The sequence below is a fragment of the Semicossyphus pulcher genome, unplaced genomic scaffold (genome assembly GCF_022749685.1).
Source record: "Semicossyphus pulcher isolate SPU_LCO1_2020_fin unplaced genomic scaffold, fSemPul1.0.p SCAF_9, whole genome shotgun sequence".
In the NCBI taxonomy this organism is placed as follows: domain Eukaryota; kingdom Metazoa; phylum Chordata; class Actinopteri; order Labriformes; family Labridae; genus Semicossyphus; species Semicossyphus pulcher.
Genome location: NW_027211770.1, coordinates 8,419,692 through 8,446,407, shown reverse-complemented (window position 1 = coordinate 8,446,407; position 26,716 = coordinate 8,419,692). Strand labels below are relative to the sequence as shown.

Here is a 26,716-nt window from a genome sequence, read left to right as displayed (position 1 = left end):
CTGAACTATAAGTGATGGCAGCTGTTTTTAAAATTATAAATAAAGATCCATACATTATATTGTATATACCGTGATTATTTCTGGTCGTTTTCTTGAGATCTCGACTTATTTACCAAGTTATCACGAGACTACGCTGCACCACCGTAACGTCAGATGATCATAACTCGTATCCCCAGAGTTGTAAAAGCACAAAACAAACATAGGAACAGGCTTAACTTACCTCATTAGTGTGGGCAATGGCAGCATGGCATGTCCTGGTCTGTAATATCACTGTGACCAGCCTGTTGTTTTGTTTTCTAGATCGCTGGAAAATTATCCAGTCATCAGGAGAAAACCAGCTTTGTTTCCTCCGAGATAACGAGAAAAATATGTCGAGATCTCGAAAAAACGATCAGAAACAACTGTATGGATGCATGTGCGCTTAGGGCTTCCATACAAATGAGCTTTGCTACACTTAAAGTCAGTTAAATTTTAAGTTCAATGTTTAAAGTTCTGTCTTGAAATCTACTCAATATCAATAGTACGGGTGTGAACACACATAGCGTGCTTCAATGCTTGTTACATGTTGCACCATAGCAAAGGATCTTTGAAGGGTGGAAAGTAAATTTAGGTGTTATCTCTTAACAGAAAAGTAGATTCATGGAAGACCCTAAAAAAAGCTACATGAAAACATTATTTTAACCTTTCATACTGTGAAATCAGACAGCTTCCCTCTGTCAGTTGTAGATGCCACTTTAATCCTCCTCCTCTCTGACTTGTTTTGATTGTCTCTCCGCTCCCCCTGAGATGTCCCCAGTATCAAATGAGCAGAGCTCATTGCCGTTGCCACTGCGGGAGACCGTAATGCGCCTTGAAAAATAATTACTTCTACTTTTCAAATGCCACGTCCATCCCGACTGCTCCACGTCGTCACCCACAGGATGACTGATGCAAACACTGTGCATCCACTGTGTGTGTTTGTTGTTGAGTATGTGTGTGTGTGTGTACTACTGCTGCCAGCCCGCGGGCCTGTTTGCGTTGTTCAGTAGGAAGTGTTTTCGGTGAGTTATACGCGAGGGATTCCCTGTCGGAGGGAGAAACGGAAAAGACAAGACCCTGAGAGGGAAGGAAGCAGAGAGAGGAGAAGGACAGGGAATAAGGATTGGAGAGCTTCCTTCTTAGAAATTCTGTGTGTGACCTCTGTGATTACTGACATTTGGGCATAAGTGATCATATCCTGATCGGATTTTAATCGGTTTAACCAAGAAACGCCAGGGGCTGGGTCCTGAGAAAAGGTTTTATGTATTCATGTGACTTATATAAATGAGCTTCATTTATTCGTACAGTGGATGAATCAACATGACTGCTGATGGTTTTTCAGATTGTCACAGACCACACATCGAACCTCAAGTCCGAATTTGTGTTCCTGCTGCAATGTAAACATTCCTTTCACCAGTAATTATTGTTGACCTTATAATTTTGTCTCTGCAGGGGAGAGTTCCCTTCACATCACCACAGAAGCTTTCCATCTTCTTTTGCGTTGCTGTGCATGGTTCAATTTGTTGTTCTATTATGTGTCGAGCTTGTGTCAGTGATTCGGTTTGCCCAAACCTCTCTTTTGGCACAGGAGTAGGAGGACATACCTGGCGCACCTATTGCAGTGTGTGTTCTGGCTTGCCCTGCTTTCCATGGATAGAATTAGGGCCACAGGCAGGGAAAATAGAGACAGACAGACAAACAGAGGGAGAGAGAGAGAGAGCTGGGGAAAGCCTACACTCTGACTCAGGGGGGAGCTAAGGGAATTCCCTGGTGAGCTGGATAGTTTTTACATCTGGTGGGATTGGAGCGTTGCCTGGAGCTCGGCAGCACCACACAGCCTGGGCTGCAGCAGGAAGAAGTCTGGTCTTCTTTACCTCTGCTGTAGGCTGGTTCAGCTCACAGCCAAGACGAAGAGAGTACTGAGCTACAGCATAATCTGTAACATTAGGACAGCCTAGTCCACAACAGTACCCCTAGGCTGTAACTACAGTCATGCGGAGAATTCACAGTAACAGGCTCAACTATTTGGCCTCACAGACGGTGATCGAAGTTCATTCAAAGACTGTTTATACTTTGAACACTTCTACCTCGGGCAAGTCTAAACATCGACGAATCGGTTGATGTATTGTACTTCTAGCGGTATGTCTAGACTGCCCTTTGTCTTTGGTCTAGGATAACCTGCATGATCTTGGCTCAAAGTTTTGACACCATGGAAGCATAATGTCAACCTCCACCCCAGCTTCAGGGAAGAGATTAGACGAGTATGACTAACAGCATCCTGTCTAATAGGGACATTATACTTAAATACTTATATATTTAGGGCATAACCTCCCAAACCCCATGGCCATCCCAATTTCGAAGGGTGTTCCTATGGGAAATGGATGGGTCAGTATCAGAGAACAGTGGAACATATCATTCAGTATTGGAGGGGGACTTATCACTTCCCTCTTGAAGAGATTCATTTGGCTAGTTTAGCCTGTATTGTAAAAGTTTTGAGTGTTTTTGTGTCTCTAGCTGCACTGGTCAAAAAACCAGCTAACCCCCGGCTTTTTTGCTGAATGGGAAAGGTTACAATCGACATTCAGACCCGATCGGCTCGGATCGGCATTGATTGGAACACAAAACCTGTACGCTAATCTCTGCCCCCTTTCCGGCGCGATGCTATGCTCCGTCGCTAGCTTCTGCAACTCCTCCGTCTGAGCAGTGCTCGATCATCGTTCCAAATTTGTTGACGGAAAGTTTGATAAACAGACTGAATGAGTAATAGATACGATAAAGACCTAACCACCGTAACATCTTCACTGTTTACTAACCCTTTCTCTGGCGCATTTGTGATGTCAGACGGTGACGCAGCAGAAAAGAGACCGACAGGAGGATACTCCCCTGGCAATGGGAAAAGAGACAATCGGCATCTATAAGCGGGTCTCACCGGGTCTAAAAAACCTGCATCAATGCGCTAAATTTAGGTGGGAAAGGGTTATCAGTGATGTAAGGTCAAACCTATAGGGTCCTGTAAATGAATAGAGCTTCTGTGAAATATTATTGAAAGTTGACCTCTTTATTTCTTTCATGATGGAAAGGTTCATCAGCAGCAGGCAAGTGTGCCATTTTGAATGCCTCTGCTTTGGGCATGTCTATGCATCAAAGGAGTCAGTTGAATCATATCAGTATTCATAACAGAAAGATGTCTAGATTGTCCTGTGGCCTCCGCCCTTCCTTCAGACTTGTCTGAACAAAGCGTTGTTAGTGTGTAAGTGGTTCAAATCAGGCGTCATTTTCCTTTGCACTTTCAGTGTCAGGTCTTGAGGAATGCCCACCCAAGACTATAAATATATCTTGATTTAAAGTTGCTCAATGCATAGGTGTCATTTGTCCACAAACTGCTTAAGAGACCCTGTACAAACACTAGAACTACCTGCACTCCTCTTCATACCTTCAATCTGGAGCCTTGCTGTGACCCTACCGACGCTGTGATTTACTGGGAAACATGCCATGCTGAGCAACCAACCTTGATGTCTTCCTTGCGAACATAAATATTGTACAATTGTAAAAGTCTGGATGATGTTCCAGCCATCCCTCCCAGTCTTTAGATCATTGTCAGACTCAGTGCCACACAGCTGGAGTCATGATAAAAGGATAAAAACAGACTCGACGGCCAGCGCTCTCCTCAGCCTGCACCCACAGGTCAAGTCAGCTCACGTTTTCCCTGTAATACACCAAGAATAACTCACTTCCTGACTATAAACCCATCGCAAATCCACTGTCAGGTCATAACTTATACAGAAGCCTTTCAGTTTGAAGCAGATCCACCTTTCTCCGATTTCACCAGTCCTCAGATTGGCAGAGGTCAGGTGCTTCGGAGCGGAAAGCAGATGCACCTCTTGGATCAGTTATGGGGGGGAACCCCTTTGTCCTTTAGGCTTTGCTCTTCATTGTGTAAAATCACTGAAGTATTGTCAGTCCAGGTAGCAGCAACGGGAGAAACAGAAAATAAACCTGAAATATGAAAACAGGAAAGGGAAAGGGAAAATCATTTCTGGTAAAGACACATTGCTGCAAAGTACGTCTGGGTTGTTTCACAACACAACCTTCGCAAATTAGGCCTGTGAATCATATTTTCCATTCTCAAAAATACTACAGTGAACTCTCTTTGGTCAGTGGAAGTCGTTGTGCACGACACAACACGTATTAGGAAGAAAATCCTTTCTGGCTGTCAGGAAAGGAAAGCCAAAACCTGAAAGGTCAACGTGAGGACAGAGATTTTCTGACTCCCAAGGGTTTGCAAGTTTAAGTGGGATGTGGTGGAAATAACATTTCTGGTGGTATCTGCTTAAGTAGCTGACTTCTCATGTTTACACCAAGAAGAGTACAAACCAGTCGTCTACAATTTTATTAATGACCGGTCCCAAGTCAATTAATATTAGACATATAAGAGGATTGTGAGTTTGTCCTGTTCCTGGTCCACAGCTATATGTGCTGTCAAGAACTGAAGAGCTGACTCCAAGAAGCCTCAGCCTAATGTAGGACGAATGTGTGTTTTGGATCTTATTTGCACAAGTGAGTCACGTAGAGCAACAGACAGAAGCTTGGTTTACCTTCAAGGACAAGCCTAAGAATGAGTGTGCTTCTAATTGCGTGGGTGTTTGCACGTGTTCATTCATTCCTCTTTTAAAAAATGTGACTGGATCTTTGCGAGACCTCTCCAGACACACCTCCTATACCACCCATTGTTTCAAGCCTCCCACTTTTATCATTCAGGTTGAAGGCTGTAGCACTAAGGTAGAGGATACCGCGGCTGCGTGTGTGCATGTGTCTGCATCTGCGTGTGTGCATTACGCGTGGGTGGAGGCTGCGTGAAGGAGGAGGTGTTGTCGGGAACAGAAGCTTTTCGCAGATGTTGCAGGGAAGAAAGAGTGAGTGGAAAGTTCTGTGGTTATCACTCGTACTCTGACTCGCAAAGGTATGCCACATGTGGCACCATCCCAATGCAGTCTCACAGGTTTGCTAAATCCAAATCTAAAGTAACCACTGAAGAGTTCTGAGAAATAAAGCGACTTAGAGGTATAAAAGGTGACAGGAAAACATGAAGAGGAAGGAAGAGAAGAAAGTTTGAAAAACATGTTTACTCGTGGAGGCTGGGGTTGACGTCTTAGTCTAAGGTTTCCCTCTTGGAGTGTCTCCCAGTGCGGAGGCGGGTGAGATTCCCCCTTGGTTCCCCTAGACGTAACATGAGGAAAGCTCATCTTTGTTTGTCTCTCTCTCTCTCCCTTTCTTTGACCTTCTCTCTGCCTGTGCTCTCTGTAATCGCCCTTCTACTTTGACACTTCACAGCATTTCAGGTGCAACTTTATTTTGAGCATCTCAATCTTCTGCCACAGGCTCGGTATCACAGCTGTGCCCCATGGCAGTATTACAAATTTAAACCCTGCTTCTATTCCCTGGTCATCCATATCTATCATTTCCATCAGAGCAATGCATATTTCTCCATATGCAACTCTTATTTCCCCCAGTTCAAATAGAAAAGCCTTATCTGATCCGTTCACCGTCTGTTTTTCTCCTCTCCTGAGTTTTAATATGGCCATTTTGGAAAGAGATATCTACTGATGTTCACTCCCTGAATCATAAAGCTGACCACCCGCCCCCAATCCCACAGCTCACCAATAATAAGCCAAGCGTAACTGGGATCCTTTATTCTTTCACCTGCTGCATGATGGGAAAAACATAATGCTTTGGAAAAAGCGCAGGTTTTACATCTTCCAGGGCCGCAGAGACTTCTGCTATCAGTTATTTGGAAACTGACTCTGATTATCTTATCTGATGGCTTCCTGTCCCAGAAGATAGCACAGCGGTTCAGCAGCAGCCATACTGCTGTGTCCGTAAAGGCACAGCTGCCGCCCACCCCTGCTAACATACAGTAGCTGTGCCAGAGCGCCCATGCTATTGCCTCACATGGTGTGCCACTGGCACAAAGGCTGTTCTGTGTCACTTCTATTTCAAACAGCCTTAATGAGTCATCTGTTTCTGGAAAAAAAAGGAGAAAAAATGGCTCCGTGGTCGCTGCTGATTGCCATAGCAGAGCCAAAGAGCGTCTGTTCGCTAAGGTGTGGCATGAAATCACAGAGAAAACCCAAAGAATGTGAGCTGAGCTTCTGCAGGCTCCTCTAACAGCTGCAGCAGCTCACAGGCCTTTTACTGCGAGGCAGCCAGGAAAACCTCCTCACCACAACAAGATGGAGATGGGAATAAAAGAAACAAGGCCACTGCTTTTTGTTATTTTCACAGAGCAGAGTTAAAAATAGAGACAAGGGTATCTAATCAAGGATTTCATGCAGGGCTAAACACAGTGAAGAACTTGGAGTAGACACTGAGTGAGGAAATGGACTGTCCCAGTCGAGGATCAGAGATTAAAGAAACTTGTTGACCTAAGGCAACTGCCCGAAGATGATAAATGCTTAACTTCATATTTTTGATTGATTGCGTAAAATGTAAAAATAATAGGCAAAAATACTTTTCCAAAACCTAAAATGACATCATCCCTTTGTTTTGTATTGCTTTTTTGAAGCTCAAAAAATCTTTTGATTTTCCAAGGCTTAGAGGAGCAACATGCTCCCATTTGTTAAATCCTCTTAGAAATCTAAATGGACGCTTAACTTGTATCTTACATTTCTTGCAATTATTGTCACTTGAAAGGTAGTATCTAACTAAGCAATGACAAAAAAAGTTCTTACTTAGTTTTTCAAATGTCTTTCCCTGAAGAACCTAAAAATGCAGTATGTCGATATCTCTTCCTGCACTCGCTAGCAGGTTAGCATCCCAATGCACACTAAGCCTTTGATGGTAACGCACTTCAGCGCTATTGGCTGCTGTGAATACCAATCAGTTACCAAAGCATGCCCTTTCTAGCTTTCCGTTTTTAAAGGATGCACAAAATTTGGCAGAATGGAACAGCACTCTGACAGGTGTTTTATGGGAACTTTAAAGATGCCATATCCTTTGAATGGATAGTCTCATGTTTGCATGGGTTTCACATGTTTGGGTGTTTATTGTTCACAGTGAAAAAGTGTTTTTCCAGAATTACATGTTAAAAAAGCTCGCCTCTGAAATGGGCCGTTCAGAACAGCTGCAGGTTTCTACTTAGAACCTGAAATCGACCAATCATCATTCACCGTCATTCACCTCAGGCTGCCTTCTTGCACTAGCTTGTAGTCAAGTTGTTGTCAAGATTTCAACTTATTCCGATACCTCCTGGCGATTCTGGCTCCTACATATAAGGCCGAATAACCAATTCTAGAGCAGCCATGTTTTCTACAACTTTGGAGTGACAGTGCAGTGCGGCCGCTCCCTCACATGGGATCGCACACGTGGGGGAGGGGCTACGCGGTCCCTCCAAATACTCTCAGCCAATCGTGGCTAAGGTCTGACCTTTGAATGGCAAAATGGCTTGTTTGTTTCAGGAGGAAGGAGAGGCTCTGAAAAAGACTTGAATTAAAATATGTATACAATTTTTAAAACAAAACAAACGTGATTAAAAAAACACATTAGAATAATCGTAAATTGATTGCATAGCTAAAATATGTCCCCTTTAAGAAGAATCCAGCAAATGTTTGATAAATGGCTATTAAACAATGATTAAAAAAATATTAACTTATTGTTTAATAGAGAATTTGTTGCACTTTTTACACAGTACAAAATGCCAGAACCCCAACCTATCCCCAAAGCACACATCTCTTCCTTACTGACACATGTATCATCTGCAGATTACATCCTGTATGCATTAAAGGTCCTTGTTCCTCATAAGGAGCCTCACTAAATGTCTTAATCTTTTGTCAACAGATGGGCATCATCTGTGGGAGACAGAAGCCAAAGTTGACAAGGACTCCGTCAAATCAGTAAGTGAACCTCACTGACAGGACTCAACGGAAGTGTTCCTGGCGTCTTCAGTCCCACCATCCCTCGACACTTTCTCCTTTCCTTCCTTTGCCTCCTCCTCATCTGTCTCCTGTAATGATGTAACCTGTGTCAAAGCATTGCTTAATGATGATTAGCCCATGCAATCCTGAATGGAATTTTCACAAAATCTCATGGAGTAAACAGCAGCTGTCATTGTTTTCGCATGTGAAGCACACACACGCACACACACACGGATTTAAAACGAAAGCACAAGCACACACACTCCACACACGGCCCTCCCAGCATAGCCAGACGTTTAGTTCACAGCGAAGTGTTGTGGTGCTGAAGTGGACTTAAACACCTCGTCCGTGCCGAGCTCATGCAGCCAAGAGTGGATTACACTGCTGCTTTTACCTGCTGCTTTTCATGAGAGCCGTAATGAGAAAATAAACCCGAGCGCTCATTTTACTGACGCTCAGTCACACATTGGGATTGTGTTAATATAAAACCGAGTGAAAGGGAATCGTCCAGAGAGGGAATGAAGCAAATGTTGTTCTACGTGTCACAGAAAGCTGCTTGTGCTCTGGAGTTAATTAAGATTTCACTTAGGCTCGTTAGAGCTGCATTCAGTGTGCAGAGTAAAGTACAGGATCTGCGGAAACCTGTTTGCTTGCGCGTGATGACTGTTTGTTTTGAATTGCTGATGCCTTTCATCAGCCACGTCTCACCCTCCCCTCACATCCCCCTTTTTTTGTGTAAACTAACCGAGGCAATTTACACTTGCACGGGGTCTAAAATAAACCATGCACGTCTAAATACTGCAACTTGAGGGTGTTTTTCTCCTTGTTGTTGCCGTTACTTCACTCAGGTAAATGACTTGGTTGCATCAGGAGGGTTAATATGGACTACTATGTCTAATTGGCCTGTAGGGCTGGCTGATTTGCAATGGCTGGTGTCCCAGATGCTGGAAAATTATCGGGTGTGCAAATACAGAAGTGTGTTTATTTGTGATCCAACAAACAAGTAGAGAGTGACAGCGAGAGAGCACTGGCCTTCCTCTCCTCTCAGTTGCCGCCACACTGCCTTAAGTTGCTCCAGCCGAGCTGCCTGACTGTGTTTTTATTGCCGTCCAGAGCGCGCTCACTTTCATTGGCTAGGATGGAGGGAAAGCCATGTGCACAAACACACTCTTAACACACTCAATCAGCCACCTGCATGTTTTCTTTGTCGTCATCTGGAGTGCAGACCAGGGCTGAGGACGCACACCCCTCACCTCCAACCCCCTACCTTGCAGTTCTCTCCATCCACAGTGATGACAAAAAATAACCCGCTTCCTGTCAAAGTGCCTAATTCAGGTCTATTCAGGTCCTGTAGAGCCGCTCTCCCACTGGTCAAAAAACCCACTTACACTCGGCTTTTTTGCTTAGTGGGAAAGGTTACAATCGGCATTCAGACCCGGGTCAAATGACTCTGCAGTAGACCCGGGTAATTATCGCCTCGGCTCCGATTGGCATCGATGGGAACACAAAACCCGTGTCGACGCGCAAATATCCACACCCTTTCCAGCGCGATGCTATAATGCTCTGCTATAATGCTATGCATCTCAGCTACAAATTCTGCCCGTCTCCATCCAAGCAGCACTCGAACATTGTTCCGAATTTGGCACCGAGTTTGATAAACAGACTGAATAAGTAATAGTTACAATAAAGACCGAACCACCGTAACATCTTCACTGTTTACTTACCCTGTTTCGGTTGCGTTTGTGACGACAGACGGTGACACAGCAAAAAAAGAGACTGAATGAAGTATACTTCACTGGCAATGGGAAAAGAGACAATCTGCATCTATAAGTGGGTCTTCTCGGATGTGAAAAACCAGTGTCAACACGCTAAATTTGGGTGGGAAAGGGGTGTAAAAGGGACAGCCATCCCAGGAATTAGACACAAGCAGTCGAAAGTTCACATCCGTCCAGACTTGCCAAAGTCTGGCCTGGGGGGGGAGAGGGACAGGCGAGCTCTCCACAGGGAGGCATGGCTGTGCAAACAAATAAGACGTACAGGGACAAAGCTAAAGCTCTGGGGTTTTCCTCAGAGACAAACACAAGCACTAGACCAACCTCATGGGCTCTGCTGCTGCATCTACTCTGTCCAGGCGAGCTCATTTAGCTCCAGCCTCTAGAAAAACACAGTGCCCTCCAAGCAGGCCAGCTGCAACATAAACATAGCTGCTGATTAATTAACGACAGGAAGCCCTACATTTGCAGAGCCACATGAAATCAATGTCAGTTTTTGATGGTGTCAGCAGCCGTCTCACCTAATAATGATGTTATTTATTTTATAGAGTTCTCTTGTTGTGGAGATCCCTCCGTACAGGAACCAGAGAATATCCAGCCCGGTGCAGGTTAACTTCTACGTCTGCAACGGCAAGAGGAAGAGGAGCCAGTACCAGCGCTTCACCTACCTGCCTCCTAATGGTAAGCATCGTAAACATTTCCTACTTTTATTAGCAGTGACATTGACAGACACTTTTCACAAGCTGCACACCCTGTAGAGTATTTCTCCAGGCCTTGACATCAATTCATTATAGTTTACTGCTCTAGTCAACATGCCATCTGAAATTTGGAGCCACTTTTTGCCAGGTGTTTTTGACATTTTTACGCCTGGCATCACTCGGCCGCAGCCTGCGAGCGAGAGCAGAAGACGTGAGGTGTGTTTATTCTGAAGTCAGCGCGCGTTCCCCAGCGATGAGGTGTACCTGCTGAGTGACAGTGCCTCCGAGCGCTGTTGATGAAGAAAAGTCAATACCCCGGCGACCTGACTTTCACACCCCACCTCGCACAATGCCCCCGCCCCGGTTCACCAACACACCTATGAACGCACAAATACACACCCGTGCACATGCGCTCACACACTCGTGCATCTACCAGGCGGTGCTTTGCCTTGTCATTCATGTAGCAACCTGAAAACCCAGGAATACCTCTCTCTGTGTTTATCATGCGTCCCTGGCCTCAGTGTTTATAGACGGCTTTCACATTGGAATTTGAAGAATGTATTGCTGAGAGTTTAAGGAAGAGTTCAGCCTCGAAATTACATTGTGAGCTATTGACTTTAAACAATCGGCGCAGGTGGAATATCGGCGTCGGTATCACTTTCAACCATCCGACTACAAGACTGTATTTTTATCTTTGGGCATTCAGAGAGAGATGACGAGGGATGTTTGCCCTTCAGAGAAACAATGCTTGGCATTTTTTGTCCTTTTCTGTTGGTTGAAGCTGGAAAACTTGAACAATAGTTGCTGAACACAGGGTTCAGTAGTAGTTCCCAGCCGGTTTGAGGAATCCAACCAGCAACCTTTCATTTATTAGACCCTCCTCCTCCTCTTCCTCCTGCTCCTCCTCGTGAGGACCAGTGAAAGCCATTAGATCCAAACGATGGTATCTTGTTTTCATTGATCAGTGTCTAATGGGTCTAATGCTGCTGGGATAGCATACTTTGTGTTTGAGTCCATAGCTGTTAATAAGATGTGACATTTAGATTATCAGCAGATGTATTTAAGGCCGCAGGAGATAAGTGATTAGGATTTTGGATGAGGCTCTGAGAGAAAGTAGAGCAGGGCCCTATTTGGAGATGCCCGATTATATGAGGAACAAGTGCATTATGGGTAACTGGACCAGTTTGGTGCTCACAAACTGTGGCCTTATATAGCATATCCATTTCATGTACTGTACTTCTACAAAGAGAGACAAAGAGAAAGAGGGAGAGATGTGCTGCGCATCTCTAAGTCATTTCCCTGAGCATAAACACGGCTCTAATTAAAAGACGACTTGTTGCGTTCTCTCGTTCGCTGCCAAGTAAACCACAAGTACAGCGCGGACCACACAAGCAGGACCGATGTCTTCTCAAAGGAGAATAATTAACTCACAAGTGTTATAGCCAGAGAGACCGTGAATCACAAAACACTGAGTTCTATTTTGAGATTTACCACGCTTTTGAAGACGCACGTTAAAACACTCAATACAGCATTTTGTTAAAAAAATATGCAGTATTGAAAGCCGAGACAGAGCTGCTGTCGTGTACAAACTCTCTTTGTCAGAGAAGAAACCTGGGCGACTGACAGGGTAACTGAAGAGGGTATTATAGTCTAATGCATAGACTCATTTTTGTATATATAATGTATTTTTTGTAATGCAAGCTGGTATATAGACTAATCAGCTCTCACTGTCTGAGAGGCCTCCGCAAAGAATACCACATAAAGATTATAATCCGAGTAAACAGACCCTCTGTGGTGATGATGACTGTAATACATTCATAGTTTCAATACAGCAACAAAGAATGAGGAAATCCTCCTAGGCTGTTTGCTTTTGAGGGTTTCAGTGTGTGTGTGTGTCAACACCGAGAAAAACAACTGACACTGTGGCCAGGTACTCGGGGTGGGCTCGGGGGGAGGACACCCACACACACACACTCAAACACACACACATTCATACTCACTGTTGTCAACACTTTTTTGCTTGCTTGTATGAAAAGGCTCTTCCGGCCCGCCGTCCCACTTCAAGCACAGTTGTGGTCACTGACGTTGTTTAGAGAGAACATTTCTTTCACACTCTGGTGTCTGCTCGTCTATTAAAAGGCGAACCAAGGCCCTAAAATAGCCTGACTTGTTTGAAACAGCGGAAGGATGAAGCAAACACTCCCTGGGACACAGATGCTCGTGAAAACCACCTTTATTTTCCGTTCAGGTCATGTGACCAGCTTGTTATTCTTTGACACTCGTGCCAATGCAGTTGGCACTTGCTGTGGCTGAGCACCAATGTCTTCATTTAGATAACAAAACACATCTCAAATGAATAAGTGACACTTTATTGAATGTTCCCCTTTAGCTCAAATACATGTTTCAATGGATACTGTATTGTTTCAGACATGTTAGCCATTTTTAATTTCTCCACACTAAATCCTGTTGAGATTCATTTGAAAACACAGTGAAATCAAATCTCTCCCACTCCTACCAGCTGGCAAAGAAAGAAAAGCCGCAGTGATTTTGGTACAGGAGTGCTGTTAAACCGTTTCAACTTAGCCATCATAAATAACAGTAAAATTAAAACAAGATTTCAGCCATTTAGAAACATCACCCTTCCAAATGTTTCATAAGCACTGCTGAATATGTAAGCATGCACAAAGAATGTTATGAACAAAGTATCTTTCAGTCAAATTCAATGATTAGCTTTCCTTGAAGTGGTAATCTCGAAGATCTCAGTTTCTTTTTCTGTGGTGGCCGCTATCGTGATAAACGGTAATTGTGGGAGCACACTTCCCAGATTGTGTTGCGTGTGTGACGTCCACGGTTGGCTCTGGTGGAATTCTTGATTTTCCTCGCTGACGGTTGCTTTCCTTTTTAGACTGTTTGCCTTCATCTGAGCATCGAGTTTGTTTCTTTTTCTTTGGATTTTCATGTATTTGTAGTCAATCAACACTTGCAGAAACTGGATAAACAGCCACTTTACACATGAGTGTGTTTGTTTGTTGGTTGTCAGCCCCGCCTACCCTCTCTGGCAGACCAGCCACTGCCAAGTGATGGAAAACGCATCACTAACTGGGCGCAACTTGTGTGATTTTTTCTGCAAAAGTCGCCACTGACACCCAGTCCATAATACCGCAAATGCAAAGGCTTTCATCAGTGAGCCATAGACTCAATCACCATTGTGTTACCTCATTTGATGATAGACGATTTTTTAAAATGAAAATCTTCAAGATTATCACTTTAAACAAAAGGTTTAATTTTAAGGAATTAAAAGAATTAAAAGCATACAAAGTTCACAGGTAAGCCAATAGTGTCAAGTTTTGGCTGCTCATTAATGAATGTAAGGTGAAGCTGCCTTCAGCCAAGCTGACATTTGCTGTCGAGATGTTCCATCAGCAGCATCTGTGGTTTTCTTGTCAGGCCTAAGTGCTTGTCTGGGATGTTGAGATGTATATACAGAACAAACGTCCTTGTCTGGCTCCTGGACTGAGTCTCGCTTTTCCAAGTTCTCGTCCAATCAGTCTTGCGTGAGAGGGGACGTGACATGTTGCTCTGCAAATAAGAAACAGTTTTTACCGACCACATGAAACAACAAACGCCAAAAAAGTGCTGGCAATGACGGCACTAGAACGAAGAACTTCTCGGAACCCCTTTATTTTTACAGGCCGTTTGGAGATTCCTCTGTAATATCAAGTTCTATTCTTAACGCAAACGAGTGCCGGCTCCCCCCTCTGCATTGGTTTGTGGTTGGATTTGAAGAGGGGAGAGTCAGAAACATGTTCTGTGACACATGTAGGAAAAGTTGATGAACCACACATTGTTCTTTTTTTCTAAATATTTGCACAGTCACATTTTTCCAAAAAGTGGACAAAGACTGGCCTGTTTCTGTCATGTCTACAGCTCTGAGCTTTGCTCACCTAAGGTGCACTGACTATACTGGGTGACCAGATTGCCTACACAGTGGGACATGGTGCACCAGGTACCTTTGAGTTAATGAACTACCACCTGCTCCATGTTAAATGTCACTGCAGATTCATGCTGTTAGAAGAAGATGAGTTCAGCAGTTCTGCAACAAGACAATCCCTGATTGTATTGAGGATGCGCAATAATGCCATATGCCATCCAACAAGCATCGGAAATTAGGATTAGAAACTTTTTGATCCACTTTGCCCGATGGCTATAAGAGAAGATGCTTCAGACGATTATTTACAAATCTGCATAAGCCCTGTTCGGCTGCCTTTCCTAATGAAATACGTCGACACAGGCACAGACACACAACTATATCCCGATTTCCATTCCCCCTCAGAGCAAACGAGTGTCGAATGAAATACCCAGATCAGGCCTGATCAGTTTAATTCAAGCAGACAGAGGGGAAACTGCCTCAGATAGAGAGAAAACCATATGCAGAACATCAACTGTCTGTGGGCCGTAACCCACAGGTTGGGAGGAAATAAAAGCCAGCTGAAGTCGGGACTCGCCTGGTGAATCTGTTTTCTCTGTGCAAGTACAAAGTGGAAAGGAGACACACAGTTGGACAAAGCTGGAGGGAGAGTTTATATCTGTAGCAGGGGAGGAAAAGTCTCACAAAAAAGGGTGTAAACTACCAAGAAAGGTGGTCCAGTGTGATTGTGTTGGTAGTCAGTGGGCATACAGGAAAATCAGGTGGACGAAAGATGAATACCTTAACCAGCAACCAAACACTTTAAATGCACCTGTCTGTTTTCAACTGGATTGTAGATTGTGCCTGCAAAGGACATTAGAATCCCGTCCCTTCTGAGAAACTGCTGAGTCACCCTATTCACCCCAAATTAAATTCTCATGTTGGCTATGGTCAGAGACATCTTGTGACTTCCTACATTACATTTGTTAAATCTTAAGAAGGCCATTCAGAGAAGGCCGCAGTTAGAAAAATGGGACAATTTGCCTCTTTCATTTCTCTCATTTCTCTTTCTTAATCATCAGTAACCAGAGGGACTGGTGAAGATCAATGTGCTCTGCTCAGTTCAAATTAACTTTATGCTTCCTTTGGAGTATTTTCCTTAAGCCTTGGCCTTATCGAATCTCTTGTGTAGCGACTAGCTATCAGTTTTCAGGATCAAGGTTAATCGTAATTTAATCGTTTTACTAACAGGATTATATACGGTAAAAGGTTAAAATTTGTTTCAACTCCGAGATAACAAGGCGGTTCTTGATTTGAAGCAGAATTGGAAAAATAAATGAGTTTATGTCATTTCCACATGACAATCCAGAGTGGCACTGAGCAGGGGAAGGAAAGAGAAACAGAGCCACTGAGGGAAGTGGCTGTGGATGTTGTGCGCACCATGTGGCTTGCTTGTTATTCCCCAGGCTGTGGAGAGGAGGCCTGTGAATCATGGGACTCACCGTACGACGCTCCCCCAGATGCTCGGCCCAGTCCCTGGACTCGGAAAGCAGACAGGGTTGACGTAAATGTGCTCCCTGCTCTGCGTTATCACTGCATCGCAGCTCAGCACCCCAGAGGCTGCAGACGTGATTCATGTCTTTACAAATCAAACTCCCACAAAAATAATAACACACTGAACAACATACGACACATTTATGTTTCATACCTTTATTTACAGCTTGTGCTGTAGCTCAAAGCTTTTAAACAGGCATCTTATTCATGTTGACATCTGTACCCTATAAGTAAATGTCACTTGGAGCAAATTTAGCCAAAAGCTCTTAATGGTTGGCTTCAAACGCTCACCACACCCATTAACACATTTTAACAATGTGTAGAAATAGAAACAGTGCGGCCATTGTGCCTCTGAAGCCTTTGCTATGCATCTGGGTGTCTTAACATTGCCCTATTAGTTTTGTGCTGGCACAGTCTTTGCATATGTACTTGTGTAATAACTCACCAGTGAGCTTTTTAATGTCGATCCATCTCCATCTCTCACCTTCCTGACCTGAAAATTTCATTCAATAGAAAGTTGTTTTCAGTAACAACTCCTGACAATGAACAGGAAGCAAATGATACCTGTCAGTCAGAGCTAATCAGGAAACATTGCAGACGCCCTGCCCTGGATTAGAAATTAGATGAGAGGAGGGAAGGATGATCAGGTGGGGTCACAGCACTCTCCTGCATTAGCTGAGGGCTGAAGCTCCTGAAACCACAGGAGCAGCTCTACAGCCTCTTAAGGAGCTCAGGCGGCCTAATCAAAATCAAATCATCTCCCTTTTTTCACTCTCTCCCTCTGTCTTTGGGTCCTGGGAGAAACAATTACTTCTACAGTGTGGAGGAAACCTCGGGGTCCTTTAGCAGCAGCAGCAACAGCAGCAGCAGCAGCAGCCCAGCGCTTTAAAGTAGTCTTTTATTGCATATCAGAGCTGGAGGATAGTCCAAAGAAAATAGGCCTTATTCATTATTAGAGCCAGCTGTGGCTTTTCACACTGATGACTCATCCATTTTTCTTTCCCCCCTATTCTTTTGCTTTTTTTCATGGTGTGGTAAAGAGGGGTGGCGGGTGGGAGGCCTGAGGGTTTTTCTGTTAGAGGGCTCAGCCAAGTTGACACAGAGCCCATATCCACTGGTGGTTGTTTGTTTGGATTATGGAGGGTATCGCCGCCGCAATTATGCCTGCTCACTGCTTTACTCAGCCTGACTCGTGCACTCATTGCGCCACGTGGATTCCCTGCACGTTTTATAATATCTCCACTTTTCTTTCTACTTTTTTTCCCCCCAGTGCCGATAATAAAGACAGAACCCAGTGATGAATATGATTCTCTGGGGACTGCGAGACTGCCAATGCACTCAAAGCCCTATTACAGCCAGCCCAGGCTCACACCCATCATGCCTGTAGCCGATCCAGATGCCTGCCTGGTTGGTGGCTACCCTCCCTGCCCGCCTCACCATGCTGCCATGCCATCGTCGTCCCCAAGCTCCAGCCCAACCCTGCATGACCTGTCCCCAGTGGCGTACACCAAGTGCCTCCCCAACAGTCCCACTCATGCAGCACCACCCGGCCCCGTGGTAACCCCCATCCAAGAGACCCCTGGTTGTCCCAACCTTGGCCACTCAGCATCGCCAGACCACAACACTTCCCTTGGTATGCTCCATTCCCAGGGCAGCCCCAACCACCTCAACAGTCCAGGGCCTCATGGTTACCATCCGATCTATGCCAACAGCAGTCCCTCATCTTCCCCGGTATCACACCCTTCCACTCCCGGTGGTACTGCGGAGAGCCCGTTCGTCCAGGCCTACAGCCCCAGTCAGGCCCAGGCGGCAGCCAGCTCCCCCAACCTGTTACCCGAGGAAGCCAGCCCCCCTTCGATGGCCGTCACCGTCAAACAGGAGCCCCAGGAACTGGACCAGATGTACCTAGATGATGGTGAGTTACCAGAAAGAAGGTGTAGCCACAGTAGCTAAAAATGTCCATTTGACAATCATTCAAATATTGGGAGGCTTTTGTTTTTCTAGATGAAAGCTTCTCTTTATGAGCTCTTTGTCTGAGCCAAAAGTAGCTGTTTACGTAGCACACTACTTTTATTTAACACCTTTTTGCTTATCTGCAAGCCTGCATACACAGCCGCACCCTGCTGCACCTCTCAGTATTTCCTGATGAAACTGTGGCAGCAGTTTTACGTCATATTTGTTTAATTTTAGACTCGGCAGATTTATTTGCTTTCTGTTTTAACGTGCTGTCCGGCTTATGTTGTCCAATTGGCAGCTTTACTTGAAAACAGTAAATTGCCTTGATGGGATTTTGAAACAATCTGTCAAAACATCAGAGCGCTGAGGTCAGCCGGGGTGCAGCAGAACAAAAACAGTGGCACACGCGTAGCCAACCAAACTGTTGACACAAAGACTAATGAAGGAAGCAAAACAATGGGTAGGGGTTTCCTGAAACGAACCATTTTTTCCCCCCATCTTTCTGGGAGGGATGCCGGTAGGACGGAGGCAGAGGCTTTGTTTTCCTGTCTTTTCCCCACGGAGTCGACACCATGCGGCTGTCGTCATCAGGGGAGGCTGTGGGGTCACTAGTCTCCCTCTGGCAATGAAACCAGTCACACCCAAGGGACCATATGGTCCAGATTATTACCTCCTGTGTCCATCACACATTATGCCTCTCAGGTCACCAACCTGTTATCTGTGTTCGCAGAGACTCCACTTGTTGTTATGACAGATATTCATAGGACACATCAATGGCATGGTGCCAGCTTCAAATGTTAAGTACCCCCTGCATCCCAAGGGGGGACGGGAAGGCAACTCCACATTGAATATCTCCCTTCCTGTGCACCTTTTGTTCAGTTAGCTGATGTAGTGTGCGTGTGCGTATATGTATCTTTGTGTGTGTGCTTGTGTTCATGCACGAGTGTGTGCAAACTTCACTCAACAGCTCTGGGAGTAGAAGGGTGATAGGCATGAGGGGACCTGGGGAGATTTGCTGTGGAACTGTAATTGAGTTGAAATGCAGTTGTCAGCGTATCTGTCAGTCCTGATGAGTCCCATTAGTCCTCACCTCATAAACAGACAACACAGAGAGTATGTCTGTCTGTTATCAGCTCTCTAAACTGATCTCGTTTTTTTATTTACATTTTCTTTTCTTCTTCTTGTTGTTTCCTTTCTTCTCTCTAAGCTCTGCTGGATGCTCTGGAAATCTAATTTGAAACAAAACTTCTCATTTGAAACTCTTTTTGACAGTTTTTTATAGTCATGGCACACAAGCTTCCATTCCAGCATTAATCGAATAAAGTGAAACTGTAGCTCTATTTAGCATTTTGTAATAAGGTTGGGACGGGATCCTTTTACACCAACAGTATGAAAATACACCAGATGTACAAAGCATTGCTAAGGGGAAACGGTGTAACCTTGTTTCTCTTCCCCACAAGTCCATCCACTGTCACTTTAGCAGGCTCAATCTTTCTCCAACCAGGTGGCCAAATGTATTCAGCCAGTGATTACAGCTGCATTAGGGACGCACAGGAATGCGTATTGATTGGCCGAGGACAGTGAGGCAGCCCCTTGAAAAACCTCAGTATGCTGCCGTTTTGCATCACCTAACGTCTGGGTGAGCATCTGTGGTGAGCTACTGGAGTCCCTGTAAGTGTGCGGTGGTAACTGCATACTCCGAAGGCATCTACTGCTCCCAGGCCCGGCCCAATCCCAAACCCCTCAAATGAGCCCTAAGCTAAAATAAATAAGATCGGAAGGCAGCTCACAGGGCGCCCCGCTCCCCGTCCGCATGCATTACTACCGTATGTTAGCGAGCTGAGCGCTCCATTAGAGAGGCAAGACAAGCGGATGACCTCACCGTGGCAGCAGTGATTTAACGCCAGCCATGCAGAGTAGCGTTCCTCCCCAGCAATTGGGGGCCGGTGATTTGGAGTCTGCGGGAGCACACTTGATCTTCCCCAAGAGTGGAGCGCCTCCCACGCTCGAACGCTGAGGCCTCCGGCTCCCATCAACCGGGAGGAAATGTGTCTCTCTGGCCAGGCCCAGGTTTTACACAGCCCCTGAGAAATCACTCAACTTATCAGCGGTGAGCTACTGTACCGTGAGGAGCTTGGTTAGTACGGAGGGAGTCTGAGATGTGAGCCCCCCTGACTACCATCAACATGCTCTCCCTTGTAATCTGCTAAACTCTTCCCTCAGCTGCAATAGAAGCTTACTAACTACAGTGGGAGACATGAGGCGAGGATTCTCGTGTCTGCAAGAGGTTTTTATTGGAAAAGAATCCAGTCCGCTGTCAGATCGACTTCAAAGCGGCCATTTTTACTCCGTAGCTTGTTGGTTCTCACCTGCTTCAGTCTCACACCTGGGATAAATATCGAATCAGCATGTTCTGGGGATGAAACACCCGATGCTGCTGGAAGACTTGTTGCATTGTTGAGTCACTGCAACACATGGTGGGATTCACATAAAACTATGTGTTCAGACATTTCGTACTTACTCACAGCCCACTATCTGTACTTTACAAGACATGACTGTGAGAAACACACCAGTCAAATGACATCAGTGTGTATAACAATAGATTTTATGAACAACATGGTCTGCAGCATCTACGTTTGGCTTGTTAGCCATGCTAATTAGGCCAAAAAAAGAAATGCTAAAATGACGTCATGCTTTGTCACACGTCTGAAGGACCAATTCTGGTGACATCATACCCCCGCTTGTCTCAAACAACCACAAACACAGATGTCCATCTTCAGCACACACAATCATCTTTGAACTTTCAACACAAATTTAGAGTACGTTGCCCAAATGACTTACTGCACACCCTTCACTCGGACTGCTATTCTGGGTGTTTTTTCTGCAGCTGTGTGCGCACGTGTGTGCGCTGAGCAGAAATCATGCGCTGGCTGCAGCTTGCCGTGTGTTCCTGTGAGGCTGCTGCCGTGTGTCCTGTCTCATTAGCTGCTGCTGTGATGGGTGATATCATGAAATACAGCTGAATGCAGCGCACAGCAAAGGAACTAGTGCTAATCAGAGGGCCAGATTTCTACCAGCTGCCTCTCTGGGAAACAGAGGGCCCTTATTCCCCAAAATAAGAAAAACACAGAGTGCTACGCAGCCTCTGCCGATTACTGACATTTGACATATGCGCACTGATTGCCTCGTGTTGCAGGGTAGTTTTCCTTGTGATTATTTCCTCCTCAATTCAAGGTTTTTGCTTTTGAAACTTCTAGGCTTGTTTTCTCAAACTGAAAACAGAATTGTTGTCAGTCCTGCTTTCCTCCTTCCCTCCCTCCAGCAACAAAAAAAAAGGCATTTTAACCTTCCTGAGGATCTCCGTCCGCCACCGAAGCCTCTGAAGGCAACTTGAGGCATTCCTCATGGAAACTTTTACACATCCTGGCAAGTTGCCCAGACCCCAGGACTCCGCAAAACCTCTAATGATGATTGAGAGCGCGTCCGCACCGCGCTGAAAACATGCTGAGTCGCTAACATTGGAGTGTGCCGCAAGGCTGGGTCTGGGATTGGAGGGGGGCAGAAGAGAGAGACGATTTAGGGGAGGTGAGGGTGTTCATTAAAGTGTCTAATGGGACCCACTAAAGCAGTGCTGCTCCTGTCTGTTAGACAATATGTGTTTGTGTGTGCGCCTCTCTGAGCTACTAGAGTCAGGATGATGTGGAAGCACTGTAAGAGCCAGTGGCAGCCGAGCTTTCACAACACTCCACCTCTGACCTGCTGGCCTTTTGGGAGCAGGTCAAGCTTCAGCTAATAGTGCAAAGAAAGAGAGGCTGTCTTGTGGTTAAGTGCAATGTCAAGAACGTAGTCTCCTCCCAGACATAAGGATATTGACAGGTGCAAGAAGAAGGGTGATGGCTTTTTTATTATTTATGATTACAAAGAGGATGTGGATCTTTTTGTTCTCATTCTCTCGCTGCGGTAACCGTTTTCCTTGCAGCTCTTGACGGGTTGAGATAAAAGTAAAAGTTTGGGCTTTATGAGGAAGTTTTATGGTCATAATTGGAAAAATTAATAGGTGGCTAAGCTCTAGGTTAGGACGTCACTGACTGCCAAAGCTAAGAATTAGGAACTACACTTCAGGGATCAGCAAAAACATTATTTTTACTGCGTGAAATGAGCTGCTGTGGCTCTCATGACCCATTATCTGATATTACAGACCTCACCAAGAACTTGATGGGATTGTTGTGGTAGAAGTTATTACTTGATCTTACAAACTTGTTGTTTGTAATCACTTAATATTGAAAAACAGGATCAAGGCCAAAATTGGTTCATACCCACAGCAGCACACAGTTGGAAACTCAAAGTCTCTCTTGTTAAGAGAGGACAATCGTTACAGGGTTTTTGTAGGCCAATACCAATACCAGTTTTTTGGGTGGAAATGAAAACAGACCTCTTCGTAAATTGTTCAATGCGAACCAGTATGACTGTGCAAAGGTACTTAGAAGGCTGTTAACAAATAACATAAATACAATAACCAATTCTAGAGCAGGACATCTTGTGCTCAGCTATGATGCTGTGCTCCGTGCGACGCAGACAGTGCTGAGTGTTGTGAGCTATGTTGTCAGAGTGCTCTCTGTTTGAATAATAATGATGACACCATGTCTAAGCTGTTTTCTGCATTATATGTTAAATGTACATTACGTATAAAGCACTTATCTAGTCTTCCCACCACTCAAAGCTGCTTTTACACTACATGTCACATTCACCCATTCACACACTGATGGCAATGTGCCAATTTCCAGGAAGTATGCATTCATGCCTGATGGCTATGCCACTGGGAGCAATTTGGGGTTCAGTGTCTTGCCCAACGACACTTCAACATGTGACTGCAGCAGTCAGGAATCGAACCCCCAACCTTCCAAACGAGAGACGACCGACTCTACCCCTGAGCCACAGCCGCCTCATGTTCTGTAAAAATAAAAACTAATAATACCGACACATATCAGAAAACGTAAGGGCCAATACTGATATATCTGTGGATCATATCGGCCGATAATATCAGTCAACTTATATATCGGTCAGGCGACTTGTGAAGCAGATAACAGCACTACATTAGTTTGTAACATAAATTGCAGGAGCCATATATGGCAGGACAGTGATGGAGCCCAGACATTATCGATGTGTCTTCACAATAAAAGAGGAATACTCCTCCAGTTGGATGGACGTTCTCTGGATTACCTTAGCACCCTCTGGTTCCTCTTACATCTCTTTTATCTCTGTCCCATTGGCTGAACTTTGGAGTCCTGGTTGTGATCACATATTTTTTCTCATCACTTCGTATGGAGCGCTCTCAATTATAGACTCCGCTGTCCCAATTGCTTCCAGTTTAGCAAATAATTGGATCTAAGTGGTTTCATACAACAGTGACAGTTGGGGTCACAGTATTAGTGCTTAGATTTTTTAGCTCTTTTTATGAAACCATTGGGAATGTTATTAGTCTTGATAAGTGCAGTGAGATGAATCTGTGAGAACTCAATTCATTCATTACCGCGGTGCGCTGGCTTTTATGTGTGCGTGCGCGAGCCAGAGGATCTGGTCTGGTTTCAGTCGTGCCGTCATAATATCCACAGTCACTGAGAAAGAATGTGTCTGCTGAAAAAGTGCAGCTAAATTATCTAAACAAATTGGGTTTCCTTTGTGTCTGGGATCTGATACAGCCACACATTCAGATGGTAGACTTTGATTGTGATTTTTAATAAGCTTCATGTTTGTTTTGCTCAAGTGTCAGAAATGCATGATGCAGGTTTGCTACTGTAAAGATTAGTGTCTTTTTTTTTCTTGCAAGATTTGAAGCTGTGTAAAAAGTGGACACACTTCGTATCGAAGTCTTTGAAATTCAGTGAAATCTAAAAGCAAACAGCAGAGTGAAGCCACAAGGTACATGCTTCCTATTCATTAAAGCTATATTCCGTCGGTCCACCATACGTCATGTGTTTCTTACAGTTTCTCCTGATGCAGCAGTTTGCAGGCTCGGTTTGTGCGGCTCGCATTCTGAGGTTTAGGAAACAGCGTTGAAAAGCCACCGAGCCACACGGATCACAGCGGGTCAGGACTCAGACAGGGCCTGTGGCTTGGCTGGAATCTTCCTGTGTACATCTGTGATTATAGAGCTGCCACCTCACGCCAGACACTCTCATTACTAAATCATTATATGAAAAATGTCACTGGTGGTGACTGCACTGACAGCATGATCACTAAGAAAGCCTGCGTTAGCTTTGCCTTGGTGAACGTTGAGTTCAAACATGATCCAAGCCCTTATCTGCTCACTTTTATGGCTTTTTTATTCAAAGGCTTATTTACACCATCCTCTGCCTCAGGTGTCCATAATGCAACATTTATGCATGTGCAGAATTTTGGTCAGCATAATGTTGCTTTGTTTGCGTTAAAAGTACATTACACTAGTGCTGCATTTACCATAAAACACTGTTCCTCTGTGGAGATAACTGATGTTTCTGCAAACACCACAAACACTGCAGAGTTACAGAAACCATAAATCTGCCTTGAATCTTTGATATTTCCTGCTGGCATTGAAAATATGAGCACATGGAAAACTCATACGGTTAAGCCGCATACGAAACACCAACCACGATTTGCAGGAAGAAACATTTTTCCTTTTTTGGGCCTTCAACAGGGAGGTCAGGGGTCCGGATGAGCTTCTGGATACCCTCTCTAGAGCTTGTGGGGTGCCTTGCTCAAAGACTCTTTAGCAGTCACAGACAGTTAAATGTGGCTCAAAGGACACAATAACCACACTGAGATACCTACCCCCTAGCAGTTGCAGTGTTTTTGGTTAGTATTTTTGGGATGTAAATACCGGCGTCGTCAGTAAACAGGAGCAGGTCTCTGTCCCAGACCACTTAATAACAGCTCCCCATCTGAAATCTGTTAGCTCAGTGAAATAGTATCCTGTAGCGACGGATGTCAACAGAGAAGTCTGATCCAGCCGGGTGGGATGGGGAAAGCCGTTGGGTTTTGCAACTCTTGGCAGAGTTTGCCGTCTCTTCTGTGTGCCGATATCTCAGAAGGAAGGGGGTGGGAGTGATTGCCAAAAAGAGAGAGAGAGAGGAGGAAAGGGGAGAGTGAAGATGGAATGTGGAGAGAGTGAAATACAGATACAGACATAAAGTTTGAAAGAGTGAGAGTCCCAGTAGATTCTGTCACAATACTATAAACTAAAGGCAGATGTCCCCTTTAAGTGTTACAGTCCATTGACAACATAAAATGCAACTGTTAAAATAGTGAAGATGTCTAAATTGATTAGAATCAAGTCATTCTCGATCCATCTCCGTCCCCAAAGACACGTCCAGAAGAGCATCTGTCTTCTCTTTCAGTTCGATATCTGTCGTGATAGCTTACGGGCCTAAAATGTCGGGACGGCCACAAGTCAGAGTTTTGAGATTTTGGGGTCAGGAGATTCTCATCATGTCCTCACATCCAGGAATATTCAGCGAGCATGAGGAAAAGCAGGTCAGCCATAGAAATGAAGGAGACACAGACAGACAGATAGACGAAGAGAAAGAGGGGAAAATGTGAGGTGGAAGAAAGTAGCATGCAATCTTGGTGATTTTCCCTGGCAGCTTCTAACGCTGCCCCTGTTCTCCTCACACACACACACACACACACACACACACAGAAAGAGACACTGTGTGCTCCTTCGCAGCTTAAACTGTTAAAACTAAAACACTAAAAGTCGAAAGGAAGATAAACACTGGCAAAGTTAAAGATCACATTTTCTTCCTCTCCCACCAGTGGCCGCTCGCAGCGCAGAGACTTACCAAGCAGTGGGTGAATGGGTTTACTTCAGGGGTGGGAGTGATCATAACCACTGAACTGTAAGTGTCCTACTGTTGACATATGACCCATGGCAGTTATAAACCTCGACGGGTCCCCCGACTCTCCTGATTGTACTCGGCTGAGCTCGATTCCTCTCAAAACAACAAGCTAACAAATAGGGGAATCCTTTAACGCTCACTAAGCCTTTTTTTATGGTGTGAAGCATTGAGAGATGAAATGATGAAGCATACACAAGCCTCTAATCAACATCTGCAGCTCAAGAAGGGCCAGGGTGCTTTAAACTAACTGCTCTGCTGTGTGAAGCAACTTAAATGTTTCAAAATAACTGAAGGTAATTTTACAGCAGTAAACACCCACGTCCTTTATTTACCAAATCTAAGCAGCATTTTAACTCGTCATAAATTGTTAAAGCTCCTGTGCGGAACAGTTTGTGTTGATTTTGGCGCCCCCTGTGGACAAAGCTGTACCTTCTGATTCTGATTCTGATTCTTTGCTGATTTGGTCCTGTACCATAAGTGGTGGCTTTTAACAAAAAATCTCAGCCTGCTTTCTGTCATATGTGTCACTCACGGCAGCTTGCAGTTAATCGCTTCGTCTGACACCTACTCCCCTGCCAGCAGTTTCAGGCATTAAACATAACCGTATAGAATGATCGTGTTGCTGATGGTCTGGTTTGCTTTTGTAGGTCAAATAGATTAATCAGAATTCATTTCAGTCTGTTTCATAACCAGTGGAAAAGCTCCTCACAGCAGCTTTAATAACACACTGTTGTTGTGGAAGTGCATTTGAAGAGTTGATTAATTCGTCGACGATATTATTTATTCCAATTCCAAAGAATTGTCATGTAACATAGATATATAAGATAGAAGTATTTATGTGTATTATCTAGTTTTTATTCCTATGTTTAACATCCATTAATAACGTTACTTGCAAAAATGTCATACACCAATGAAGGCCATAACCCATATTTGAATACTTGAATATTTTTTGCACGTGTTCAGACAATTAATAAGTTAATAATAAGTAAGTTAAATTAATTAAGTTAATAAGTAATTATAACACAAT

The 26,716-nt window shown here is 44.6% G+C and overlaps 1 protein-coding gene across 1 annotated transcript in view; it reads left to right on the top strand.

Annotated features, from left to right (window-relative positions):
- Nucleotides 1-26,716, top strand: part of LOC138584020 (nuclear factor of activated T-cells, cytoplasmic 1-like) — a 64,829-nt gene that overhangs the window by 23,970 nt on the left and 14,143 nt on the right. Inside the window, exons 7-9 of the mRNA XM_069656132.1 lie at nt 7,852-7,907; nt 10,249-10,381; nt 17,130-17,774. Coding sequence (XP_069512233.1) covers nt 7,852-7,907; nt 10,249-10,381; nt 17,130-17,774 — 834 coding nt within the window. The remainder of the gene's footprint in view (nt 1-7,851; nt 7,908-10,248; nt 10,382-17,129; nt 17,775-26,716) is intronic.